The sequence below is a fragment of the Podarcis muralis genome, chromosome 4, assembly GCF_964188315.1.
Source record: "Podarcis muralis chromosome 4, rPodMur119.hap1.1, whole genome shotgun sequence".
Taxonomy (NCBI): Eukaryota; Metazoa; Chordata; class Lepidosauria; order Squamata; family Lacertidae; genus Podarcis; species Podarcis muralis.
Window position 1 is genome coordinate 48786651 of NC_135658.1, and position 15590 is coordinate 48802240.

The following is a 15590-nucleotide window of genomic DNA, read 5'->3' on the forward strand; positions in this document are numbered from 1 at the left end:
TATCCAAATGAGATTGACGATTATAAGATATATTGTCAAGTGTACAAAGAGTAGTGAGATCTTCAAGAGGAGAAATAATCCCTTCTGCCTTGCAAGCCATTTCTATTTTATTTTGCAAAAATATATTGGTAAAATAGAAAATTCAAATCAATTCATGTTTTGCTCATATCTTAATTCTTACCTGATAAATTGCCAAATGTATGATCAAAGTTAGGGCCAGATGTAATAGGGAATGTGGGACCACTAATTCTTGCCCATTCATCATCATCATCTAAGTCTTGAATCCAGTAACAAAAGCCATCTTCAAAAGTGCAGCTAAGTTTCTGACTGTCTTGAAGCGAAATGTGAATAAATTAATGAAACGAAATTTAATAAATTAACTCAATGGACTGTGAACAATGACATTCCACCATGTACTGATTTATTATAATCCTTTTCATATCACAAGCAAAGTGACTGTGTTGAAAGTGCTTCCCATCCAACCTGAAAATACATCACCCAAATGTTAGCTTCTATGAGCCTTGGCATGGTTTCTGTAGATAATCCACACACACTTATTTTCTGCACTAGTTTCATGGTAGGTTTAATGGCCTTTCCCCATTGTCAAAGCACTAAACATGAGTACTATTTCCCTCAACCGGCATTAGGGGATTGGTGTTCGACTGGATGACCCTTGGAGTCCATTCTCACTCTGCAATTCTAGGATTCTCGATATACAGTAAGCCTGTAATGCAGATGCAAGTTTCCCTCCCATCTCCATTCTAATATTCAACCATGGACTTATCCACACTTTCATTCCCTCTGCTTGTTCTAGGCATGGTCCATGCTTTAAAGCTCTGTGTTCGAGCACCCTACCCTTTTTTGCTCCAGAGCCTTTCCCCACAAAATTCCACTCTTTAAAGCTCAGTTGGAACAAATGACAATCCGTGGAAAAGCCAAATTGATATTCGCTTTGATGGTGTGCTCAAAAAGCAGGTTTTTGTGGGGAAAGTTCAGGGGCAAAAATACCCTCATGCTCAGACACAGAGCTGGGTTGGAAAAGAGTGGGGGGGGGAAAGGAAAGTGTGGCTAAGCCCTAGGCCCCTCTGCAAAGGAAGACAGAAATGCCTAGGCAACTGGACAACTCTCCCTCTCTTCAAGATCAGTGCAGCAACTTGTATCTTTTATGACTGTAAGGTTTGTTAATATCCACAGAAGAAATGAATATAAAAGATACAGGTCTTTGTTTTCAGGGCGAGAGGATATTTGTTTCAAAATAACACATGATGTTACAACTCAGCAGCAGTTCTTATGCATGAATGCCTATATTTAGTTTGAACCGTGTGTGTTCCAACTGTCTTCTTAATGAATATAGAAGTTGTGTTTTTGTTTTGTACAACATGCTGGGCATAGTTGTTACCAGCTCTGACTTTTAAAGCCCTAAACAGGTTGTAACCCAGTTATCTTAGGGATCACTTGCAGCCATACCAGACTACCCATTTCATGAAAGCTATGCCAGATGCCCTGATGTGATGCCTGCAGCCAAGCACAAGAATCAGGGCCTCCTGCCTATCATGCTTCTGCCTATCAAGGTTTTCAATTTTGGAGGAATTTAAATTTAAAAGAGCTGTCAATGCGCATTTTAAAAAAATGCCATTTGGAGAGTAGAGCGTGATGCTGGATGCTGGTTTGAAGTAACTGGATATTGTCCTAAAATGTGCTACAGAAATTTCTTAAACAAAGAAATATATTCTTGCATGCCACTAGTCAGACATTTCAATCAATTTTTATTTTTTATTTTTTTTCCAAACCAGGGGGTACTAACATCTAGGAAAAAAGTCACATAATATAGTAATTATCAAGGTGAAATGGGAATTAGATGGGAAATCATCTTCATTAATCTGCAAATCCTGTTAATTATGTATGTTCCTGGGTAACATCTCCAGGTATGGATACATTTTCCCAATTTTGTTGTTGTTGTTTTTTTTTTTAAGTCTAAAGAGTTCAAAGCTGAAAAACAAGTAAGCAGCCTTGATGATACAGCACCTCTGGTATCTATAAGCAGCAAAAAGGGTAATGATATCAATATAGAAAGGGATAATTATTCATGGGGTGTTTGGACAAGTTAAGTGGATAACAACACATTGTTACATTAGCACTTCAAAATGGATTTGATAAAAGAATACAGTGTCTGTAGCATAAGGCTACAGACACAATGTAAGACTAACGTTTATGGGAGCTGATTTAATACATCCACTGCAAGTCACATATGAAATCAGGTGCATTTGTCTCCATATCAGAGCAATGTCACAGTTTTGCTAGCTGTGGCTAGATCTCCTCCCACCACATATACTAACAATGTGATATTTAAACAGAAGTTAGAAAGACTACTTACCTGTCAGTTCACTTGTGTTAAATGCACTGTAGGTTGCATTAAAGCCACTATAATTTTCAGCGTAGTCTGTAACAAATTCTACAGTGGCTTTATTAGAAAATATGTAAATTGTACCAGGATCAGAACCTGAGAGGAAACCTACAAAGAAAGAGATGGCACAGATATCTAAAGGGTGTAATGCCACATACACGCAAATAATCCAAATCAGTAGTCTTCAGTTTACAGAAAAGTGAGCCCAAACACTTATGGTTTTTCTACTATTATCCATTTGTATACCTAAAAATGAATGGAGTTGCTCATATTTAAGCATCAAGCTGTGAGCAAGATTACAATTTGCCATTGAAATTGTTTCTGCCCTCATAAGAGTTCGAAGTGTTATCCTAGAATATATCAGATTAACCTCTAGAATCTCATGATGAAAATAGACAGCAATTTATAATTAGAATTAGAAACACCATTGACTCGTAACTTCATGGAAAACAAACAAATCATTTATATGACATTGACACATGAAGAGTTCAGCATTATTGTGGCCACTGGTTCCCCATGGCTTTGGGCATATAGTAGTGGTTGACTTCTGCATAATCAGAACCTCAACTAACCGTTAGAAGTGCAATCTGGAATGCTTTTAAGCAGAGATCCTGCAACAAGTGTTGTGCTTTCATCCGCAGGAAAAGTATAAGTTGGACATTGCATTTATTATAATAGCAATTCTTACTTCTCTTAGAACTTTTGGAAAATGCAAATGGGACACATAACAAAGCTGTGATCAACTAAAAGCCTATTGAACTGACTAGCACATTTGCAATTGCCACAATGAAATTGTTGAAAGGAATGTACACAAGGTGCTATTTCCTCCATTCAGGTGAATGGGGAAGCCTGCTCATGGAAAAAAATCCCTGCTTATCTTGAAACACAAAACTCTGGATGAAGAGCATCATTCTCACCACATGGGATTATAAAACATTGCATTGTAAAAAGAAAAGGATGCCTGGTTGCTGTAAGTATCACAGATTTAAAACAGTATTAAAAAGGTGTCTTACCTCTTAAAATCTTCCCTGGGCCTACACCTTCATAAATACTTAGAGTGTCTGCATACTGTTGTGTATCAAAAGCACTGAAATTCAGCTTAATAGACAGTTCTTGATTTACACTAAAAGGGGCAAAATATTCTGTTAATAGCTGCGTGGTTGCTGAATGCAGTAGACATAATACACAGAAATGTGAGGACATATATTGAATCAAATCCCCTCCACCCAGCCAGCAGCAATTTTCCTTTGCTTTGCAAGCTAAGTGCTGGAAATATGCTGCTCATGTAAAGAGCATTGGAGCTCCATCCAGATGTTCAAATAGTTGCTTGCACATTTTATTTACTTACTTTATTGCTTTCCACTCCACCTTTCCTCCCAAAGGAGCCTATAAAGGTGCTCCTTGAATCGTATCCAAGAGAAGCAATTCAGGGATAGTTATATTTTGAAAATTACACACTTCATTTATTTATATTTAGGAAAGTATTTATATACTGCCCAATCATAAAATACCGGAGTGTTGTACAGCAATATGAGCACATTAAAAAAACATTTAAAACAGTGGGAAATGATGATTGAAATGACTGGCTAGTGGCTACTCAAGAAAATGTTAAACAACCACATAGGCCTGGTGGGATAAAACAATATTCAACTTGTTTGAAAGTCAGTGTCTGCTGAATCTCTGTTGGAAGAGTGTTTCAAAACATGGGGCTGGAGACTGAATGCTCAACTTCTGATGGAGGTCAGCTGGGCCTCTGTAGCATGGCGGACAAGTGGTTGACATCCCATTCTAAACAGACTCATTTTGAAGCAAGTCCTAACGAATTCTATGAGCCACCTAATTTAGGATTGCAGTCTGAATCTGAATCCTGTTTAACTAAACTTTCTCTGCCCCCCCCCCAAGTTTGTGCAAATCTAAGTATAAGTTGCTGATTTGTATAACAAACAAATATAAGCATTAATTGTGCACTATCTGCTCTGAAAGTTCATGGCAATTTTTAAATTATTTGTTGGAGAGTATTGTTTAGATTATATTTTGTCAACTTGGAATTTAAGGCAACGAATTTAAGATATCTGGTAATACTATGGTCACCTCACACATTACCAAGTTAGAAAGTGTGCTACATATGGTGACAATGTATCCTGTAAAATGGGAGAAGATTGCAAATTTATTTGAGCAATACATGCATCCTGGGTGGAGCTGATTTATACAAAGTATATATGCAATGTACGCAGAGTTTTTAAAACAGGATACATTTTATCATTATACCTAGGAACTTGCACTACATCCATTAATTATGTAACATGAAATGGAACTATACACACAAACCCCTTTATTTTAGAGACATGCATGTTCAGAAAATGATACAAATCTGCTCCAGGATGTCCTGTATCCCAATCTTCTGGAGCAGATTTTGGGGGTGTATGAGGGCCGTAGGGGAAAATTCAGTTATGCAAGTGGAACTCTGTAGCATGAACAGAACAACAGTGCTGGAAACAATGCATAGTAATTTTTTTTAATAAACAGTAGCATCATCTCAGAAACAGTCCTCATTTCCATTGTCATGTCCTCCTCCTTTTAATTCCTTTTAGAAACTAGAAAATCTGGAATACTCAGGATGTGAATACAAACTTCAAACTGGCAAACTGTTTTGAATTTACTAAATTACCTTTTCCCCCCTGGTTGCAGTTCCCAAAAGGAATTGAAGTATTTGACCACAACCATTTCAACATGCTTGTCAGAATCAATTTGGAAAGTGTAGTAGAGCACATTTTTAATGCAATCTGTAATCCTTTCTATTTATTCTTTTGTTAGCACTTGTGTAGATAGAAGAAGCATAGAAAATTATATCTGACAATAAAAAAGCTCAAGGAAAATGCTGGGGAAAGTAACTCAGCAAGGCATATTTGGCTAATTTAATATGATAGGGTAATTTGACAACAAGCAAGTTATTTTTCTACATTTATTAAAAAGAATAACAATATTATATATTTCTGTTCAGGAAAGAAGCACAAAATTGGATGAGGAAATGGGAAATCTTCATAAAAGCTTAAGTCAGAAGAAAGCAAAAAAGCAAAACAAAACCCTAACAGATCATCTTTGTCCTGCTACTAATTTACTTTTGAATCACTGACAACAGCACGTGCAGGAGTTCAACATGTTTATATCATCATTCAAGGACAGGAAGTGTCTGAGTAATTTGTTGAATCCTTCCACAAATATCCCACATGCCACTCAGCTCCTTCAAAATACGGTACTGTATACCCCTCCAGTTTGGCTGGAGAAGAGGACTGGGGTGGAAGGCGAAGAAAACACCTAGGATATTTCATCCTATATCCTGAGCTTGTGCTTATTTTCCCCACCCCTCAGGTATTCAGCTGGGAGATTGAGAGCTAAAGGGCTCTCATCCATCAGCCAATATTGGCCCTATATTGGGGGAAAAAACATATTCCTCCTCTGCAAACAAGACAAGCAACAGCTGTACTTTGGAGATCTATGTTCATCAGTAAGCCTCCCCACCCCCTGACCTATGAGGTGCTCCTAGAGATGTGTCAGTAGTCTCTGATGGTGACAACAGTTGATAGTTAGGTTATTAAGGAAAGGAAAGGAAGTAATTTGTTGCATGAGACAATGTTAACTGACTGATGCATAGAAGCAGGAAAACTGGATGAAACCCACCCTGAGGTTATGTATCAAGACCAGGGCCAGCCCAAGACATTTTGACACCTGAGGTGAACCACAAGATACCTTCCTGCCAGAGAAGAAGGTGTGAGTGAAGATTTACACCAGGAACCAGGGAGAGTGAGTGCGTGCATGTGTGTTGTGATCTACATTGGGAACAAGGTTGGGAGGAGACCAGCAGCGCCTCCTATCCACCTATTCACTACAGGTGCAGGGCTGCTGAGGAAGAAGCAAATCTGGCCTCCAAGGAGTGCACTGCAAACATTGCTTGGAGGCCAGATATGTTGCCACTGTAGATTCTGGGAATCACCTTGAGGAGGAGACAACACAGAAAATGGCCCCTCTGGGGTTTCCCCTGCTGTGATGCCATTGGGGGCCAAGAATTGCACCCCCATGAAGTTTGCAGATAGGTGGTGGAATGATCCCGAGTGAAAGAGACCTCCGGGTATAGGTTGGTATAAAAATTCAATAAATAATAATAAATAATAAAAGACAGGGAAGTGAAGATATTCCAGGGTGAGAGATACAGAGGGAAGAAAGGCCCCCAGGTGAGAGCAGAGAGGGAATATATCCTAATGTCTTATTTATTGTTTCTGACTACTTTTATGTTGTAGTTATTTTTTTATGTTGCAAGTCGCCTTGAGCATGGTTTGTACTATGGAAAGGTGGCATCCAAATAAAATTATATACCGTATGTATGTAAATAACTTATTGGTGCATATTATGCCCCACATTAACTGGAGTGTATAAAAAACATTGTTGAGAAAAAAGTGTTTGCATTTTATCTGCAAATACAGTCTAGTTGATAGAATGTTGTCAAGTGACTTACTGTATAATCCATCGGCAAGCAAGGTTTGAAATATAAGGCTCTGGATAATGAATAGAGTGGAAAGATCCAGTGGAGCCAGTCAAAATAAATTTTCCATCACAGGATGTAGCTGTAAATAAATAATAATTATCTTTTCAAGAAATTCAGTCTCAGAAAGAGATTGCTCCAGTCCTTGATTATAAAGAACAATTGTACTTTGTTTTCCAACTATATTGTCTCAGTAACACATTATGGGAAAAGGAAAAGCTTCACAGTTTGAGATAAATTTGGTTATATTAGCAGACAGAATATAGATTTGGTATTCCTCATTTTATTTTTACTGTCTTGAAGGGGCTAGGTTTCTTGTTTCCAGGGCTCCCCCTCATACATTGAATTGATTTCTGGAGCATGAAAAATTACCTCACAAGTCAGCTGCAACCATTATTCTAAGACAGCAATAGTAATTCATCCATTGCTGCACTTAGAACCTTCTTTCTGGATATGCCTTAACTATCACTGGCACCATTGCAAGGTCTGGTTAGATAGAACTCGGTATACTAGAGACATGGAGCTCATTCTTATGAAGGGCCAGCCATACCATTAGCCACAGTCACAGAGTCACGTCAGGCAGCAGATGGTGAGAAGTGGGGTGGTATTCAAGAGAGCTGTTTTTGTGCCACTTGCTCTGCTCTAGCTTTCTATCCTCAAATTCAGTAGGAGATGCTATTCCATCACTACTGTTGATGACCCCATCTGCACTATACATTTAAAGCTGTATCATACCACTTTACACAGTCATAGCTTTCCTCAAAGAACCCTGGAAACTGTACATTGTTCAAGGTGCCACAATGCCCAGAGTTCCCTGGGAAGGGAAACTGACTGGCAAAGCACTCTGAACTCTGTAGTTCAGTGAGGGACATGGGGTCTCCTAAATAATAGCTCTCAGTACCCTTAACAAACTACACTTCCCAGGCTTCCTTGGGGAGAGCCATGACTGTTTAAAGCATTTGACAATGCTTTGAATGTATAGTGCAGATGGCGCCTTAGATTCAACTAATCTAATAGAATGGGGGAGAGTGCCATCTTGTCTTTTGCCTCAGACAGCAAAAATCCTCGTGCTAGCCTTGTGCCCATGAGGTAAATCCTTGTGTTGTGAATGTGAAGAAATACAAATCTGGTCACTTTTCTCCCCCAAGGGAGACCAATCTCTGGCCAAATGAGTTCAAATGCTCAGAGCCTATTTTGTTTTCGCTTCTTTGCTGACTCATTACAGCAATCCAAGCACATTTTCTTGAATTTGTCCTTAGGATAATGAGGAAGGGTGTCCATGTCTTCACAGCCAATCCATGCTAACCAAGATATTTTGTTGACAGGTAGTTTCAGATAAAATATTAGCCCTCTTCAGGCATTAGTAAATGGTGACAGTAAACATGGAAGGGAAGGCATTGGGGATGAGTGTGCTAGCATTAGTCATTTTGCCCCTCACTGTTTTCATAGCTTTCATGGAAGATGACAATTTGAAGCTGACACTCTTTGGTATCCATGGGGGCTCCCTCCACATTTTACAACCCTGATTTTGTGTCTACGTTCACTGTTTAATAATGCCTGCAGAGGGTGATTGCTATAAACAGTATATAGCTGTTCAAATTTGTTGTGCTTAGACTTAGCTGACATCTCTGTCTTACAGTCATACAACCCACCACTTCTTTTAAATAAGGTAACAACTTAATAAATAAAAACACACTTTAGATTTCCCATATATCTCTGTCCTCTTTTAACCAAAAAATCTTTTAGTACCATGACTACTTCTCCTATGATTACTACCTGAATTTCAGTATAGGACACGGTTCTCACATTCTAATGCTGAATTAAGGAATGGGGACAATGGCGGACTCACTTCATTTCATGGCGATTTTATCATTAAAACTAGGGGGCAGAGGGTTGCAATGTCACCTGTTGTCTGCATTTCAGCTGAGAAGCTAATTGATTTCACTGAACTCTGACAGCATCAGGAAGAAACTGTTAGAATTACACCCTTCCTGTGCTGCGGCTTTATACCTCTTGCATATGCTGAACTCCGTAGCACTAAAGGGAATTTTAATGGGGACCGGATGGGGTTGGACATAGGTTCTTTTGTGGACAAGAGTAGTTATAAAATGACTATAAATCCTGTTGTAAAATTTTCCAAACTTCGCAGGCAGCTATTATGGAAGAGGTAATGTCCCTTTGGTAATGGGAACCAAGTGAAAAATCACAGACCTGGAAAACTTGGCCTGCATTCTAACAGTGTAAGTGGCTTGGTTCACCTCTTGATGGTCTTTCTGCTATCTCTGCTAGAAGAACTAAAGCCTGGCAGAACTCTTCCTCACTTCCAACTATAAGACCATAAAAATAATGGTGAAAATGTCACATCCCAACAGAAACCTATTCTCCTAAATTTTGTGGAGGGCAGGTTTTATCTACTTTTATTATTATCATCACCACATTTATATACCACCTTTGCTCCATGTAGCCAAAGGTAATATACCCACTTTTCTCTCTATTCATTTTATCATCACAACAATCCTGCAAAATAGTTTAGGTTGAGAGATAGTGCATGGCACAAGGTCACCCACTGGACTTCACAGGAAAGTGTGACTTTTAATCCTGCTCTCCCAGGTCCTAATTGAATACTCTAACTGCTGCACCATGCTGGTTCCTTTAGGGAAACAATGAGCTGAAACAAACACTTTGGCTACGTAGCATGTTAGCATCTTATGCACATTTAACTTGTGCCATTTCAGCCATCTGTGGCTGAAGGCAGGCTGGTTGAAATTCTCTTGGGGTTACCTGTTGCAGAATGACCTTAAAAGCTCTTTTCACATTGGGTAACCCAGCTTAGGGGGCAAGGCCCGCTCTAACTCCCAGTTCTAGGATGCTCTCGTGAGATCTTGAGGGGCAATCTGAGTTCCTGTATGTGAATGTTCTTAGGCTTCCAGAGCCAGTGTGCTGAGATGGCCTTGCCTGGCAAACAAGGCTTTAAAAGCTCTATTCATGCCAGTTAAGCCAAGCAGACCAGGCACAAAAATAGCTTTTAAGCTATTTGCCTGGTTTGCAGGGCACCCAAGCCCATTCAGCTTGCAAGATGTCCTTGAAAACTCTCGCTGGGTCATTTGAGCTCCCATGAGATCTTCTGAAAGCATCTCTTGCCTTCCAGATCCAGCATGCTGAATGGGCAGAGAGCTTAAATGCTCCTTATGCACCAGGTATCCCCAAGTGGACCAAATGTCCCCCCCCAAGCTTTTAAACTTTCTGTCTTGCTTGCAGGGCAGGGCCCACTCAGCACACAGGATCTGGCAGTACTGAGGATTCTCTCTCTCCCTGCCCCCCCCCTCACCCTCTAGCTGCAGGGTGCCTCCAAGTGTTTGATTATAGGTAATTTTCATGTATAAGCAGAAGCCTTTGAACCAAATCCCTGCATAAGATGGGACCATACTGTATATGTATTGTGATGCGTCATTTCAACAAATAAAAAGAAGACATCAAAAGCTTTTGTACACTGAGTAATAGCAATTGTCCAATAACGTCTCCGACTGGCAGTAGCTCACTCTGGCTCAGAGCTATTGGGTTTATTGAACTAGAAAGCTCAGAGGTTTATCACTGAACTGCATACATGCTAAGCATACCACGGGGATAGAGAGCTAAGCTTAATTTTTCAATTCTATGCATATGGATTTTTCACAGAGTCCCACTAAGCTGAAAGCTGAATTCTATAGGTAGAAAAAAATATATCCTTGTGTATTGGCTTAACATCTTTCAATGTTCCTACACTTGAGGCTGTGATATATTAATCTTGCATCTACATTGTTGACATACTAGGAAAGAGACTGTATTCATAGTTGCTCCCTTGATGGTTTGTGAAGTTTTGTTTTAAATGTCAGGAAAAGAAATGGGTTAAATGAGCAGCTTGTGTACATGCTAGCTTCTTAACATCTTAATATTAACACCAATGCTCTTGCTATATTGTCAACATCAGAAATCTGAAATTTGAAAGAACAAAACAAATATAAATATTGAACATAAGCACCCACAGAGAAATATGATATTGGAACTGGGGAATAATATTTGATCGCATGTAATTAGAATACTTCCTTAAGGCACTTCCTGTAAAGTTTCGCCCTCAGGGGCATAAATATGAGTTGTGGACATAAGTGAACAATCTCATAACCTTTGTTTGTATAAGCAAAATACAGCTCTGGGTTATGTGAATATGCTCAGAGTAGTTGTAGTGGCAGAAGGTGAAGGTGTGCTTAACCAGCTGCGTTAGGTGCAGAGATTGAAGAATCAGATAGAAATACTACTACAAATAGTAGTAGTAGTAGTAGTAGTAGTAGTGCAGTGGTACCTCGGGATACATACGCTTCAGGTTACATATACTTCAGGTTACAGACTCTTCTAAGCCAGAAATAGTACTCCTCGGGTTAAGAACTTTGCTCCAGGATGAGAACAGAAATCGCGTGGCGGGAGCAGTGGGAGGCCCCATTAGCTAAAGTGGTGCTTTATGTTAAGAACAGTTTCAGGTTAAGAATGGACCTCCAGAACGAATTAAGTACATAACCAGAGGTACCACTGTAGTAGTAATTCCCTGCCCAACTGGACCACTCTTGTTGGTTTGTTTGTTTAAAAAACCCTGATCTCCACTGCTTTTTTCCCAGAAGGGGAAAAGAAACCTTCTATCATTTCCTTTACAACAGAAAAGCAGTTGTGGGAGGAGGGATTTTGACTGAGAAAATCATCTGCAGTGAAACAGTCAAGCATCTTTCTACCACTCTCCCATTCAAATTTCTAGCCCTTCCCTGGTTGCATTCCAGTAATAACTGATAACAACCACCGCTAGACTGTTCATGTGTCTCCCATGCCTTAACTAGTTTGGTGCTTAAAGTCCCAGCTGCTGGAATGTGATTTATTTCCCCATCTTATCTGAATGCTCTGTTGTTGGCCTCCTGATATTGAAATCTCAACACAAACAGTCATCATACAGTTTCAAGAAAACAACCCAACTATCCACCATAGACTGGCCTGCGCATGAAGGTAGGTACATAGGAAGCTGGCTAATGCTGAGTAGGAGCATCTAGTTCAGAACTGGCTACAGTGACTGACAGTGGCTCTCCAGGATTTCAGGCAAAATGTTTTCCCAGCCTTTCCTGGAGATGTCAGGGATTGAACTTGAGACCTTTTATATGCAAGGCAGATGCTCTACCATTGATCTATGGGCCTTTCCCTTAAAAATGGGCTGGGAAAGAGGTGGTCGACTTATAAGGTAGAACAGACTACACAAGGAATTATATTTCTTAATGTTTCTCTGAAAATCAACACGAAAGCAGAAAAACACACACAGTAGTGACTGAACTGGGCTACACCAAAACCACCCCCAATCTTGCCACCCAAAACACCTCATCTGTGCCAATACTACAACTAGAATACCAATGGTGGGGTGGCAAGGGCAGCAGAGACCTCCATGTTTATAAAATGGAGACATCAACCGGAGACCTCCTTCTCCTCCTGTGGATCCACATCCTATCATATAGTCTCCAAGATGCCTTCCATGGAAGACCATCTCATCTTACATATGCAGCTTGGCTTTTCACTTCTATTTCTTTCTATTGTAGCCTCTGTCTGAAAGGAACCAGACGAGACTGAGGATATGAATACAATATGAATTTAGAGCAGTGAAAGCTGGATCTTTGTTTCAAAGCAACATTGTATCTCAGCCTTTTAGATAGCATAAAACAGCTATTCATGGTTAATTGCATAAATCTTTTTGTAGTCAGAATATTGCTTTTCTGTAGTATTTCACCTATAATTTCTTTATCGTTATTCTTTTATTTTAAAAACTGGTAACTCAAGTTGCAAGAATTTCTTTCCCCTGATGGGTTAAAGAAATAATATTGTATTACCTTCCACATATTGTATTACCTTCCACACAACACTGCATGATGTTGAGAGATTCTGTAAAGGGCCAGAGGTTAATTGAAGGAACTCAAAATCTTACCACATGTTTTTTCATTTTCATCAGAACCATCTGGACAGTTTGGTATTCCATCACAAAATGATTCTCTTCTTATGCAGCTTACACCATCAGCACAAAGCTCATTAAGAGGTAAGCATTTCACTAAAATAAGTTTTTAAAAGGAAGACGACATTATTCAGAATGTTGCTTTAATCATACACAGTTTGTTGTTTAGATTGTGCACCAATTAGAGATTTTTGAAATATTAAGTTACATATCAAGCTTTAAAATAAGTAAATAAATATAGCAAGGGTGGTCTGGGATGCCCAATCCAAAATACAGTATTGACAGTGTTTTCTATACTTCCAGTGCAAACTTTACAGTGTACAAACCTGGAGCAAAAGGCAGACATGCATTCTTCTCCCAGAAGTGCTACTCTAGACTTTCCAATAAGATTGCTAACTGGCACTTTAACAACAGTTTGGTTCTGCAGCAATCAGGAGGTTAAAATGTTTAGCTGTGAAGGATTGAACCTAGGACTGCGTCAGTTTTACCCCCTGAGTTACAAGCCCTCCATCCACTTAAGAGAACTTTGTGCCTTCATACTGTTCTGTGAGCCCAATATTACCAGTGACAGAGACTGATTATAAGTTCTGAGATACTTCAAGTAAAGGCATAATAAATCCTGTGAAAATAATCAGTAGTAGTCTGCAAAAACTTGAGTTTTATTGACGTTAGAAACTGTGCTTATAAAGGACAAGTTTAAGTCCTTTTGGAATTAAACTTCAGAAAACTAAACCACATCGCCATCTACTGGGGAAAGAAAATATGCTTTCTTCCATTACTGATTTTCTTTCCAAGTCAGAATAACAAGCATATCCAATCATCAACCTTTTAAAGCACAAATGTTCCTTACTTGTTCCTAATATCCACTAATTGGTACAGACACTGGTTACTGAAATAGATGTATATTAGTGTAATGTGGCAGAAAGTGTTGCTCATAATTTGAACACAACCTTTTAAAGCCTTATCTGCACAGGCTCAGTGTGGATCTTGTGGGTGGAAAAGCATATGATTTACTTGATTTACAAAAATACCTGGAATCTTTGATACAAAAAAACACTCTATCTTGCCATTTTCTATCTACTAACCTGATGTTGTCAAAGAACTTGTAGCAAATGTTCTGAAGTCTTCAAAGCAAAAAACAAAGAAAAGGGGGGGGGGCGACAGAAAATTTTTTATAAAGCAAATGTTCCTTCCATTCATATTGTAAACTTGATAGTGCAATCCTATGCATGTCTACTCAGCAGTAATCCCCACTGAGTTCAATGAGACTTACTCCCAAGTAAATGAACACAGTATTGTAGCCTTATGCAAAAATGTAGAAAATGATGTGAGCAGTATATTATTTTGGTTGTTGCACTTCATCAATGACTTTGTCTAGATTTCTTTTAATATTAGATTATATGCTTTGTATTTACTAACCTGATGTTGAACCAGGCAGAGGACCTTCTCAGTAGTGGAATTCACCCTGTGGAACGCCCTCCCATCAGATGTCAAGGAAATAAACAACTATTTAACTTTTAGAAGGCATCTGAATGCAACCCTGTATATGGAAGTTTTTATGTTTTATGCTTCGTTGTGTATTTAAGAATTTGTTGGGAGTTGCCCAGAGTGGTTGGATATTATTATTATTATTATTATTATTATTATTATTATTATTATTATTATCATCATCATCATCATCATCATCAGAATGATATTGGAAAGTGTGGGAGTATATTGTTTAGCCATTGGAGATTATCAATTATTTTTCACAGATTTTCCTTTTAATTAGGCTGATATAACCTTTAGAACATATTAACTAAATGAATTGAAATTATGTTTATGTTTTCATTGGCTTGCTTTTTGGTGTTAGCTTCTGTGTTGGACTCATCTCTGCTATTTATTCTTGTTAAAACTGAATGTTGTTGTTTTATAAACTAACTCCTCAGTGTCTCTCTATCCCTGCTTTATTCAAACCTCAGTCATTGTTTAAAACTACTATTTTTTCCCTCTCAGTGGAGAAACTTTCACACAGCACACAAAGAGAAACTCTTCTCCCCTTCCTTGCCTCAGCAATACCTTCCTCCTTCCTCCTTTCTAGGTACTGCCTTTAGAACCTTGGGAAACAGCCAATGAAAAGAGTGTCATGATGGACTAATGCAAATATAATATATGAGAGAGAGAGAAAAAAATTCTAACCATCCATTAGGAAAAAATAACAAGTAGGAAATAAGAAAATCACTCCAACAGTCTAATTCAGCTACTTACACACTGGTCTCACATCTAAGACTGGAAGAGAATGACCACTCTCATAAAGGACTATGCTTCTTTATTTCAATACCCCTACCCTAAAGTACTGTTACTAGAGCTGCCTTGAAAAATAATTTGCTGTGATTTCAAAATGAGAGATCCCCCACCTCTCTACCCAATTCCCTTTTTTCTACATCTTATCCCCTCTCAAGCTCTTGTTGTATGTCCAATCAGCTTGGTTTCATTTCTCAGAAAATGCTATATGATTTGTACTTGTATTTACTAACCTGATGTTGTCAATGGACTGTTTGTGCTAAACATTCCTGAATCTGCAAAGCCAAAACAAAACTGAATATTATTTCAGAAAAGGAAAGGAAAAACAAAAGAATAAAGTGTCATTATTTTTTTGGAAA

At 38.7% G+C, this 15590-nt stretch overlaps 1 protein-coding gene across 1 annotated transcript in view; it reads right to left on the reverse strand.

Annotated features, from left to right (window-relative positions):
• TMPRSS15 (transmembrane serine protease 15) overlaps positions 1 to 15590 on the reverse strand; it is a 56172-nt gene that overhangs the window by 31134 nt on the left and 9448 nt on the right. The window contains exons 5-11 of the mRNA XM_028726947.2: positions 15465 to 15506; positions 14034 to 14072; positions 12925 to 13044; positions 6915 to 7023; positions 3418 to 3527; positions 2375 to 2512; positions 182 to 331 (exon numbers count right to left, since the gene is read on the reverse strand). Of these exons, the coding sequence (XP_028582780.2) occupies positions 182 to 331; positions 2375 to 2512; positions 3418 to 3527; positions 6915 to 7023; positions 12925 to 13044; positions 14034 to 14072; positions 15465 to 15506 (708 nt within the window). The remainder of the gene's footprint in view (positions 1 to 181; positions 332 to 2374; positions 2513 to 3417; positions 3528 to 6914; positions 7024 to 12924; positions 13045 to 14033; positions 14073 to 15464; positions 15507 to 15590) is intronic.